Source organism: Hemitrygon akajei, chromosome 12 (genome assembly GCF_048418815.1).
Source record: "Hemitrygon akajei chromosome 12, sHemAka1.3, whole genome shotgun sequence".
NCBI lineage: Eukaryota > Metazoa > Chordata > Chondrichthyes > Myliobatiformes > Dasyatidae > Hemitrygon > Hemitrygon akajei.
In genome coordinates, this window is record NC_133135.1 from 68543436 (window position 1) to 68555889 (window position 12454).

Below are 12454 nucleotides of genomic sequence, written 5' to 3' on the forward strand. Positions count from 1 at the left end.
GGGGAAGCAACCACCACATAATCCTACTGGAAACAAAATCCCATCTTCACAGTTACAGGGCAAAGAGCTACAATCGATAGAGCAAACTGGGCAATTGCAGGTTACTCTGGAAGATCAGCAGCAGAAATTCATTCCACCACAACTTATAACCTCACATCCTTCACTCCACCATTAACATCAAACCAGCCGATCAACCTTGAGGCGGTGTACACTGTTGAAAGGCATGCCAAGGGCAGCACTAGGCAATGCCAACAGTGAGGCACCAGTATAACGAAACAATAACTTAGCAAGCAGCAAGGGCAGCCTGCAACCGACAAAGTGACCTCAGGACCACAGACCAGGCTGAAGTATGCTCTCCTAATACATCTGCCAGCAAGCAGTTAATCACGAAACAGGGAGAGAGGGCTCCGTCCTCAATATCAGCAGAGTCCAGCATGCAATTGCTGAAGACCATGTTGAAATATACACAGGCAGGAAGACCTGCACTCCCAAACCAGCTACACCTCTACCCACACTGCTCCAGTGCTGACAAGTAGCAGGCAATGTGATTTAAAAAGATGTCCAGGTGTGTTCAGTGTGCAAATAGCAGGACAGATCACCTTGCCCGTTTGGAATATCTTCATCAGAAGGACTGCTGCTTTTTCCAGCAAAGCATTGAGCCCGAAAAACAAGTTAACAACAGTGGCAGCTAAAAATGGCCCTGGGGGCTCATTCTCTTTACTTAACATTGCCAAAGCATCGGCGAATGGGTAATATGAGCGCAGCGCTCATGTCTCATTCAAACATTAGTGACTGGTTGAATTTCAAGCCACAGTGAGCTTGTCCTAATGAAGGGTCTCGGCCCCAAACGTCGACTTTGTATTTCCATACCGCCTGACCCGCTGAACTGCTCCAGTATTTTGTGTTTTCCTGACGTGTTGCAACTTTGTGCGCCCTCTGCTGTTCTTATGCAGTCTATCACCCAACTTGTTTGCGTCTTTTTCAGGATGTACTGAACGCGTAAGGTCCTTTTCACTCACATCAATTCAGACTCCGTCAGCCATTTAAGTTGAATTGCTGGCAGCTCAATATGCTCTACGGTCAATAGATTCACGGATCAGGCAATAGAATATTGAAGGAGATCATTAGCCCCAAGCTATATAGGTCTGGGCAAGGACAAATTAGCAATTTGTCATACTTCCCTGTAATTTCTCCACCGCTTTATATTTTACATTAAAATATACAGGAACGTTTAAAATATCTACAACTGAATCTGCTTTCAGCACCAGTTCAGGCAGTGTCTTTCAAACCATAGCAGCACAGAGTACCAGTTCATCCTGGGCCTTTCCAGTCCTGATGAAGGGTCTGGGCCCGAGACATCCACTGGTTATTCATTTCCATAGATGCTGACTGACACGATGAGTTCCTCCAGTATTTTCTGTGTGTTCCCCTGGATGGCCCACATCTGCAGAATCTCTTGTGACAGCTAATAAATTTACCCTGACACAAGGTTTTGTGTTTGGGAATCATCTTAAATTTGCACCTTGTGATTAAGTATCAGTCTTCCCTAGAAATTGATTTTTTATTCTGTTAAAACTATCCATGAATTTGAAACCTACTTTTGGCTCTCTCTGCTTTAAGGATAACACTCCACATTTCTCATTTTTTTTAATCTGCAGGTGAGCTGATAATAGTTTATAGAGTCCTGAAAAGATTTACCAGAATAGTGGTGCAGCAGAAAGAGAAAAGCAATGAAGATGGGATTGTTTTCTCTTGTGCAGTGATGTAATCAGTTCCATAACTGGTAGAGGAGGGGCAGAGCAGGAGGAGTAAATAAGGAAAATAATTTGGTGGGCTGTTAGAAACTAGAGTGCACCACCCTGAAAAGGTGGTGACTGCCATTAAAAAAAAAGAGCATTGCATGAGTAAAGAGAACGAGCGGGAAAGTGGGAAAAGTGGCAAACTCTTTTCAATGTGTCAGCATAAAGAATGGATTGAGTAGCCCCTCCCTTTGTAATGGATGAACCTAGGCATTGGCTTCCTTAGCCAACTCACAACTTCAACTTATGAGTTGTGAAACATTTTGGAAAAATGTGAGAAATGCCACATCTGTTTTGCAGTTTAATCCAAGAATACCTGGCTAAGAATCTGTTCAAGGAAGTAGATGACAAGTTGAAGTGATATTTTTAATTCTTATACATAGTAAGCAAAACACTTCCAGGCTGGAAGCCAATTAGTGCAATCCATAATTCACACCAGGAGAACACCATTTTAACTTTAAAGAGAGTGACCTGTGGCCCCTGAAAATGTCAGTTGTTCCTAGACAGTTGCACAACACCCCCCAGCTAAATTAAATATTGGTGATGTTTTCCTGCAGCTTTGCTTACTGGAGTGATCCTTACAGTAACCGTTCAATCTAGCAAGGTTGAACGCTTTCCGTCCATTGCAATAGATTCAAAGTTGTTTGGATCATCACCTTTGACACCCTTGACCCAACATTTCGTCATTGTTTCGTTTCCTGCTGTCTCCCATCTTCCTGCAGTTAAGATGATTGACACTGTAAAAGTTTTTCAATGCTGCAGTCTGAATTCCTAAAGCAAAGGATAAAAGGCTGTCTCATTCATTGTAAAAATACAAAATACTTTGAATTAAGAGAAATTGTGCAATTCAAGTCTAATCTTTCATCTATGCTTTTGTTGCCTCTGGATGTTCATTTAAATAGATTGTTGGTTATCTTCTACCCTTTATAAACATAAATCTCAAACTTTGTTCACCACACTGTAGCTCACAACAGTTTAAGTTCACTCACCACCCCTGCATTTACTGATGTTACTTAACCTGTTGATGCTAGACCGTAAGGCATAGTAACAGAATTAGGCCCTTTGGCCCATTGAATGGCTGATTTATTATCCCTCTCAACCCCCTTTTCTTGCTTTCTCCCTATAACCTTTGATGCCCTGACTAATCAAGAACCTCTGTTTTAAACATACCCAATGACTTGGCCTCCAAAGCCATCTGCGGCATGAATTCCACAGATTCACCACCTTCTGGCTAAAGAAATTACAGTTCTTCTCTGTTCTAAATGGATGTCTGTCTATTCTGAGGCTGTGTCTTCTGCTCCTAGATTTCCACCACTATAGGAAACATCCTCTCCAATTCCACTCTATGGTTTTCAATATTCAATAGGTTACAGTGAGATCCCCCTCATTTTTCTAAACTCCAGAGACTACAGGCCCAGAGCCATCACATTCTCTTCATACATTAACCCTTGCATTCCCAGAATCATTCTCATGAACCTCCTCTGGACCCTCTTCAGTGCCACACATCTTCTAAGGGGCTCAAAACTGCTCACAATACTCGATATGTGGTCTGACGAATGCCTTATAAAACCTCTGCATTACATCCATGCTCTTGTATTCTAGTCCTCTCAAAATGAATGCTAACATTGCATTTGCCTTCCTCACCACCGACTCAACCTGCAATTAGCATTCAGGGAATCCTGCAAAGAACTTCCAAGTCCCTTTGCACCTCCGATTTTTGAATTTTCTCCCCATTTAGAAAATAGTCTACGTCTTTATTCCTGCTAACAAAGTGCATGGAATAATTTTGGAATTATTATGCTTGTATTCAACCCATCCATGTTATCCTCCCTATCTCTATAATATCCAGCCCAACAATCCGCTAAAAATCTCTCCATTTTGGCCCCTTGCACATCCTTAATTACAAAATGGAAACACCAAGTCTCACGTCCATTCTCCATAGCTGCGAGAGCCCTTCCCATTGCACCACCTCATATTCTCAACGACCTGAACTTTATGTCTCACAATTTCATTCATTGATCCAGCCCTCTAAATCTTGTCTCAGTTCAGGTTTCTTAACCACTTGTAAACCTCTCAAGTTGCATCTCCTCCAAGTCATGACCTTCTTAACTTCAAACTGCTCATCAAAAATTGTGTAAACTTTTCTGACTTCCAGTTAATTCTAGCAAAATAATCAATAGATTAATGCAAAGAAATGAATGCTGTACATGTTTAAACCCTACCGTGAAAAGGATTATGGTAACTTGTGATTCTACTATTTATACTAATACCATAATGGTACTTATTATAAAGAGAACTAAAATTACTTGTTCACCTGAGTTAAACATTTTACAGTTCCATGCACTGAACACCAAACAAGCTGCACCCAAGAGGAGGAAGTATAAAGTGAGGAATAACTCCGTAGATGGGAATCCGCAGGATTTAAAGAGCTGCCAGTACAAAATCTGCAAGGAGGGAGTGTTGGGTCAATCCATGAAGCCAGGTTTGTTCTGAACAGATGCTGTGTTTATACAGTCCCAATGAAAGGTCTCTGCCCAAAATGTAGACTATTTGTTAGTTTCCATAGATGACCTATCAGCCAGACCTGCTGAGTTCCTCTGCCATTTTGTGTGTGTTGCTTTAGATTTCCAGTATCTGCAAAATCTCTTGTGTTTGTGTTTATACAAAGTTCTCTCGGTCTTCAGAGAAAATATGGAATTCAGTATTTGAAGAAGTTAGTTCCCACTGAAAAATAAATCAATCAATAAATCAGTGACCTGCAATCTATAGTTAATAAAACAGAGGAGCAAAAGCAATGTGAGTATTCATAACTGGAAATAGAAAAAAAACGTCAGCAGATCAGGCCAGGAGAAAGAAAGACAACTAACATGTATAGCCATTGGTCATCTGATATTAATGATGTTAGAGATATATCGTTTTAAACAGAGACAGGAAAATAAACAAACAGACATTTTTGTTCTGTTGAATCTATATCTCATCTGAATCTATCTCTCGTTTCTTTTTTCTTAATTTCTCTATCACCAATTTTGCCTTGAACCATGATTGAGTTCATAGCCAATCGTTCCAGCCCCAGCGTTCCAAAGACTCCTCTTTTGTTTTTTACTGGATATTTTCCTCTGGCTGTGTATTTGTGTCCCAGAGGAAATTCTCCTACCCATTGTATGTGAGTGAGATACAGGGATGGAGAGTTGACCATATGGACCACAAACATTAGGCCAATGGACTGGCACCTGGAGTTTGCAGAAAAGCAGGAAACCACAGATAAAGGAAATCTGAAATGAAAACCGATAATGATGGTAGTACATAGCAGGGCAGGCAGTGTTAATGAGGAGAGAAATAGTAAATGTTTCAAGTTGGGAGCCTTTCATCTCTACTCTCAGTTTGTTTTAGTTTTTCAGTATCTCCAGCATTTGCTTTTGGTTGAACACTCCAGGAGTTAATCCCACCTTGGAGTCTGTGATCTGGATCTAGGTACTTGGGATCCCAAAGGGGTCCAACATCCTAGCAGGCGGGTTTAACAGAGCTGTTATGGAGGGTTTAAACTAACTTGGCAGGGGGATTGGAACCGGAGTGATAGGGCTGAGGAAGAGGAAAACAGAAATAAATCAAAGATCACGTGCAACAGAGATGATAGAAAGGACAGGCAAGAGATGAGGCATAATCACAGCCAGTGGGGTGAGTTACAAGGCAACAGAGGTGTGGTGCAGTTAAAACAGAAAGCAACAAATAATGGACTGGAAGTGTTATATTTGAATGCATGCAGCATAAGAGATAAAATGGATGATCTTGAAAAGCAGCTACAGACTGGCAAGTATGATGTTGTGGCCATCTCTGAAACTTGGCTAAAGGATGACTGCCATTGGGAGCTGAACGTCCAAGGATATACGGCGTATCAGAAAGATCGGTTAGTAGGTAGAGGGAATGGTTTGGCCCTGTGTATAAGAAATAATATTAAATCATTAGAATGGGAAGACATAGGAGCGGAAGGTGTAGAGTCTCTATGAGTTGAGTTAAGAAATGGCAAGGGTAAAAGAACCCTAATGGCAGTTGTATACAGGCCTCCAAACAGCATCAGGGATGTGGATTAGAAAAGGCACGTCAGATGGACAATGTCATGATAATCGGTGGGGATTTTAACATGAAAGTGAATTGGAAAAACCAGGCCAGTACTGGACTTCAAGAGAGAGAATTTGTAGAATGTCAAAGGGATGACTTTTTAGAACAGCTTGTTGTTGAGCCCACTAGGGGATTGGCTGTGCTGGATTGGATGTTGTGCAATGATCTGGAGCTGATAAGAGAGTTTAAGGTTAAGGAACCCTTAGGGAACAGTGATCCCTATGATCGTGTTCACTTTGAAATTTGAGAAGGAGAAACTAGAATCCAAGGTGTCGGTATTTCCATGGAATAAAGGAAATTTCAATGGCATGAAAGGGGAACTGGCCAAAGTTGACTGGAAAGGGACACTTGCAGGAAGAGCAGCAATGGCTGGAGTTTCTGCCAAAAATGAGAGAAATGCAAGATAGATGTATTCCAAATAAGAAAATTTCCAATGGAAGAAGGACAGTACTGTGGCTGACAAGTGAAGTCAAAGCCAAAGTAAAATCAAAAGAGAGGGCATACAAGGAAGCCAAGGCTAGTGGGAAGATAGAACAAACACGAGGAAATCTGCAGATGCTGGAAATTCAAACAGCAACACACACAAAATGCTGGTAGAACACAGCAGGCTAGGCAGCATCTATAGGAGAAGCGCTGTCGATGTTTCGGGCCGAGACCCTTCGTCAGGACGAAGATAGAAGATTGGGGAGCTTTTAAAAACTTGCAGAAGTGGCAAATGAAATACAATGTTGGGAAGTGTATAGCCATGCACTTAGGTGGAAGAAATAAATGAGCAGACTATTATTTAGATGGGGAGAAAATTCAAAATGCTGAGATGCAAAGGGTCTTTGGAGTCCTTGTACAAGATATCCTAAACATTGAGTCAGTGGTGAAGAAGGCAAGTGCAATGTTGGCATTCATTTCCAGATGTATAGAATATAAGAGCAGGGATGTGATGTTGGGGCTCTGTAAGGCACTCGTGAGACCACACTTGAAGTATTGTGTGCAGTTTTGGGCTCCTAATTTTAGAAAGGATGTACTGACATAGGAGAGGGTTCAGAGAAGATTCATGAGAATGATTCCAGGAATGAAAGGGTTACCGTATGAGGAACATCTGGCAACTCTTGGACTGTATTCGCTGGAGATCAGAAGAATGGGGGGGGGGGGAATCTTATAGAAACATTCTAAATGTTAAAAGGCCTGAACAGATTAGATATGGCAAAGTTATTTCCCATGGTAGGGGAGTCTAGGACAAGAGGGCATGACTTCAGGATTGAAGGACATCCATTTAGAACAGGGATGCAGAAAAATTACTTTAATCAGAGGGTGGTAAATCTGTGGAATTAGTTGCCACAAACAGCTGTGGAGGCCAAGTCATTGGGTGTATTTAAGCACAGATAGATAGGTTCTTGTTTAGCCAGGGCATCAAAGGGTATGGGGAGAAGGCAAGGGAGTTGGGATGACTGGAAGAATTGGATGGGACACACAGACTCGATGGGCCGAATGGCTGACTCCTGCTCCTATATCTTATGGTCTTATGGGATCTGGCACTGTGTGTTTGCTACCATAATCCAGAGTTAGGATTCAATGAATGGAGTTTGGGATTTGCAACCCAGATCCAGCTCTTGAGGCAGGACACTTGACCAGAGGTCATCATTGATCAGGAGCTAACTGGAGTAGCCACAAATACACAATATGGTTACAGGAGCAGAACAGAGACTGGTGATCCTGCAGTGGGTAACTCCCCAAAGCCTGTGCATCTTCAACAAGGCTCAAGTCAGGAACGTGATGGAACACTGTCCACTTGCCTGGGTAAGTGCAGCTTCAACAACACGTGGTGACACAGTAACAGCAGTTGGAAGCATCTGCAGGACACTTACTAAGTCTCCTTAGAGATCACCTTCCAAACCTATGGCACGGGAACACAGCCACCTTGAAGCTGCCCCCCCCCCCCAAGCCTCGGAAATTTATCACCATTCTTACACTATATATTACTATCGCAATCCCAGAACTGTCGCCCCGACTGCAATACAGGAAGCCGGACTCCTCAAGGACTGCAGCAGTTCAGAAGGGCAGCTCACCACACACCCTTCTTAAGGGCAAATTGGGATAATCAGTTAAATGCTGGCTGGCTCGGCTGCGAAGCACACATCCCTTGCGTGAAACAAAAAATTTAGGTTGATCGTCCTACAGCCTTTCACTGACCCCTCTCTCCCGTCATTTTCCGTGATTTTCCTCCTAGATTATAACGTGCAGAAATACAGCTTGCAAAATAATGTTAAATTGTCATGGTTACCGTAGATAAAAACCTTCTGTTCACTGTTAATTTCCTTCCTCTCACTTATCAACTCATCGCTGATGTTAAAATAATACATCTCTAACCACGCACACACGTTTATTTCCGAGTCTGGCGTCAGCTTCAATTTGAAGATGTCCGTGGCTAACCAAGGAGGATTCGAGCGGAGAAGGATCGAGAAGGGAGAACGGCGCAGTTGCATTGGGGCTCCCATCTCCAGCCACTCAGGTTGGACGGCAGGTGCTGTCCATGTGGAATTTGCACGTTCCTCCAGTGCCCGCGTCGCTCATCTCGGAACGCTCCGGTTTTCTTCACATCTGAAGCACACGCAGGTTGCTAGGTTAATCGGCCACGGTAGATTTCCGCGAGTGTGGTAGGAGAAGAGTGGGAGGGGATGGCAACGTGGGGAGAATCAGACAGGGTTAGCATGGGATTAGTGTACACGGCTCGAGTTACCCCGTCTGTCAGCTGATTAAGGGCCTTCATGTCTGCAATAGCGATTTATCTGGGAACCGTTTTTTTTTAAGGTGGATGGTATTGAATCTCCTGCTCTTGTCCATTGCCAGAAATTTCGGGCCATCTGTTTCCCCTGTAAACTTCCTCCCCGCCCGAAAAAAACTGACCATTGTTTCCAAAATAAGGAAGGTCCAGAGTGATCAAGGATCCCAGCCCCGACAGAAAGCCCCACGCGCGGTGGAAGCACAAAAACAACATTGAGGGTTATGAGTTCACGTATATAATTGTGACAGATTCTCTGAAGTAAACTGTCAGTAACTAGAATGGAGTGGAGGAACATTTGCAAGCGGGCCAAAAATGCCCGGTTCTGAGTTGTGACTTCTCAGATTTCTAGTGAGGTGAATTTAAAATATGCCGTATGCCAGATGTGGGGCACGTTCTCACCTCGGACAGGCATGTCAATGCCCGTAAAATAGGAACCACTCTAGACCAAGTAGAAGTGAAAATGCTAACACCAACAAAATCTGAAAGGTAATTGCCTCCATTTCCCAATTTTGGTAACAATCAAATCTTGGTCAGGGACTCGAATTGTTGGCACCACTTGAGTAAGGTATGCGGCTGTGAGAGGCATGTGCCCGTCTATCCGCTGCAAACTGCCCTGGTTCTGGGAGAGGGGCAAGCATTTCCCACAGAATTCGCCCCACCTCCCGCGGCACTAACCCCTCTCCCCGTCATGTGAGCGGAAGGCCACGACGTTTCGGGAGGCTGCAGCAGTTCCGCCACTCTGCGCTTCGCTTTTCTAAACTGCTGCCACAAAATGGTAAAATCCTGCTTTCCAGGAGAATCTTGGAAAGGACTGCTGGTGAGCCACCTCCTCCCAATTCGCAGCACACGGCGCCCGGGTTGCTAAAAGCCCGGGGGCGCTTTTAGAAAGGCCCTCATGGCTACGGACGAAAGCTCGTCCCGCATCATTTTTCCAGAGTTCATCAAAGTTAAAAAAAATCGCGTTCCAATTTCAAAGGGCGGCTCGGGGGAAACTGAATCTGTTCGCATGCTGCATAAACAAAGTAAAAACGATGTTCCTATAGAAGCGAAAACTGTCATAGGTTCATAGAAAAATACGGCACAGAAACAGGCCCATCTGCCCATCTAGTCCGTGCCGAACCGTTTAAACTCTCATCGACCTGCACCTGGACCATAGGCCTCCATACCCCTATCCGAACTGGTACAGTGACGTGGAAAATTTATTTCCTTAAGAAATATACCTGAAAGTACGGGGAATCTGAAATAAAACTCCAAAATGGTGCCAACACCCAGCAGGCCAGTCAGCATCTGTGAAGAGAGAAACGGAGTAAACGTTACAGTGACCGTATCAGAGACCCCACCAAAGATCTGCTGACTGAAATGTTAACCCTGTTTCTCTTCCTACAGATATTGCCTGACCTGCTGAATGCTTCCACCATCTACAGTTTACACATCTCACCTTCAGCTGGGTACGCTCTCAGGAGATATTTCACACTGTCTGAACTCCAAGTATAACATTTAGCTTTGAAATGCATTCCAAATTTAGCAGGTATTTACTAAAGGGCAGCTTCCATTTTACCGTATGAGTCTCTTGATCGCGCCTCTCATACGCTGAAAGATAATCTCTTGACTTCCCAAGTACCTTTGCACTTTCTTTATCAGCCTGCACTGCACATTCTCTCTAACACTATATTCTGCATTCTGTTTTGTTTATTTTTATGTATTAGCTCCACTTCCTTGCGGGATAATATATCTGAACGGCATGTAAACAAAAACCTTTCACTGTATGTCTGTACGTGGTGACGATAATAAACAAATTACCAATCGCGTGTGCGAGGGGCCGACACAAGTCGGCTCTCTTCCCCACACCTGTCTAAATGTCAAGGCAAATTCAAACAGAGCCCGCTGCTATTAAAATGTTTCGATTAGAAGGCAAATGCCCGGACCCGAATTAGTGATCTTTTGGCATGAGTTTTAAACGACCATGGCAGATGAGGTTTAAATATACATTAAATAATCTGGAACATGCGTGTAAAGATGACCATGAAACTACCGAATTGTATTTAAAATATGATACAATGTTGCCTCACCGGGAGGACGACTGCCGTGTGATTCCACACCAGAAACCAACGTGGTAACTCTTCACTGCCCGCCGCAAATCAAAGCTGATGAGGAGTGGGCTAATCGAGCCGGCCTCACCCCTGGTCCCGCGATTGAAACGGAATCAGAACAGCAGAGTCAAATGTCAGTAGTTTCAGAAAAGTCGGGAGCTGTCCAACATAAACCTGACGCACAACGGACACACACACACACACACACACACGTCGTGGCACACCAAATTGGACTTGACCTCGGGCAGACCACACGCGGGTCACCGCCATATAGGAAGTTCCCCACTTTTTTGATAGTACGTTATTAATACAGTCTTTCACACTCCGGCGAGCTTGAATCCGTGGCACTGTTGATCCAGTGTGAAGTTTCTGCACAACTCGGGCTTTGGGCCGCCCCTGTCTCCGGCTTGAGGAGGCAGGATCATCGCGACACCGCCTGGATCACCGGCTCGGCCCCCGCCGGCTCTCTGGTGAGCTCGATGCCGAGGAGAGTTCGCAGGGATCTTTTGAACTCTTCGTTCTTGCGGGTGTACAGGTAGGGGCTCAGCACGAAGAGCAGGGTGAAGAGCAGCCAGGCGAGGTTGGAGAGAGCAGTGGACACCGGCTGAAACAGCCCGAAGATCAGCACCCACAGAAAAGGCTCGGTGCTCAGCAGGAAGGCGCACAGGACGAAGGAGACGTAGAAGCGGGACCTTCTGTCCTTCCTAGCAAACGGGTAGGGCAAGTTGCTAATGACCTGGAAGTTGAGGACGCTGACTCTCTTCGCGCTGACCTGCACCCGGCGCAGTATTCTGGAGTAGGCGCCCAGCAGGACGGCGGTCTGAGCCAGGATGGCGGCGGCGGTAACGGCACCGGGATAAGGGCTAGCAGAGGCCGAACAGCCGCGGGCGAGGGCGGGGCCGACGACCGGGAGCCGGGAGCAAGCCCCGAATGGGCGGCGGCTGCTGTCACCTCGCCCTACCAGCCAGGGGAGCAGCAGCAAGGCGGCCACCAGCCAGGAGCCTGCGATCATCGCCACGGCGTTCCTTCGCCGGTAGAGGTCTCGGTAAGCCGCTGGCAGTCTGGTGATCAGCGCGCAGCGGTTGAGGGCGACGAGCGAGTGCGAGAAGAGGGAGGCGAGCAGCCCGATCCAGAGCAGCGCCCCGGCTATGCTGTGCTCGGCGGCCGGGGGCGGCGGCTGAGCCAGAGCTGCTGCCTCCTGGGGCATCCAGAGGGCGCAGAGCAGCAGGTCGGCGGCGCACACGTTGACGATGAAGGCGTTGCTGGTGCTGCGGAGCCTCCTGACTGAGCACACCAGGTAAATGACCAGCAAGTTGGCCGTGCTCCCGGCCACTGCCATCAGCGCGTAGGTGACAGCCCACGGAATGTTCCCGCCCAAAGCTCCGTCGCAGCAGGTCGAAGTGTTGGAGAAGTTGCCCATGCTTCATGGGACGCCCGGGTCCTGTCCGTGCGGTGGGCTGAGAGGAGGGGAGGGTGGAGCGGCTGCGGTGGGGCTGCTCCGCTCGTAGGACAGGTGCCGAGAGTGGCCCCAGAGGGTACGCGTGCGCACTCGGGCTCCGCTCCACCTGAGGAGGTGGGAGGCGGGTGGGGTTGGCGGCTGAGGAGGTTCCAGACAACACGGCTGCACATCGGGCTGACTGCCGCAGTAACATCGCCGACTTCAATGCCAGAGA

General features: G+C 46.0%; 1 protein-coding gene across 3 annotated transcripts; it reads right to left on the minus strand.

The window, feature by feature from the left end:
- Nucleotides 1-2145: 2145 nt before the first annotated feature.
- gpr88 (G protein-coupled receptor 88) lies at nt 2146-12221 on the minus strand. Of its 3 annotated transcripts, XM_073063392.1 has the most exons (4): nt 10761-12221; nt 9912-9978; nt 4114-4523; nt 2146-2570 (listed from the first exon to the last, which is right to left on the minus strand). In XM_073063392.1, the coding sequence occupies exon 1, from the start codon at nt 12199-12201 to the stop codon at nt 11203-11205; it is 999 nt and encodes a 332-aa protein (XP_072919493.1). In that variant the 5' UTR covers nt 12202-12221; the 3' UTR covers nt 2146-2570; nt 4114-4523; nt 9912-9978; nt 10761-11202. The 3 variants fall into 3 exon arrangements, with proteins under 3 accessions (XP_072919493.1, XP_072919494.1, XP_072919495.1); XM_073063393.1 differs by lacking the exon at nt 9912-9978; XM_073063394.1 differs by lacking the exon at nt 4114-4523.
- Nucleotides 12222-12454: the final 233 nt, after the last annotated feature.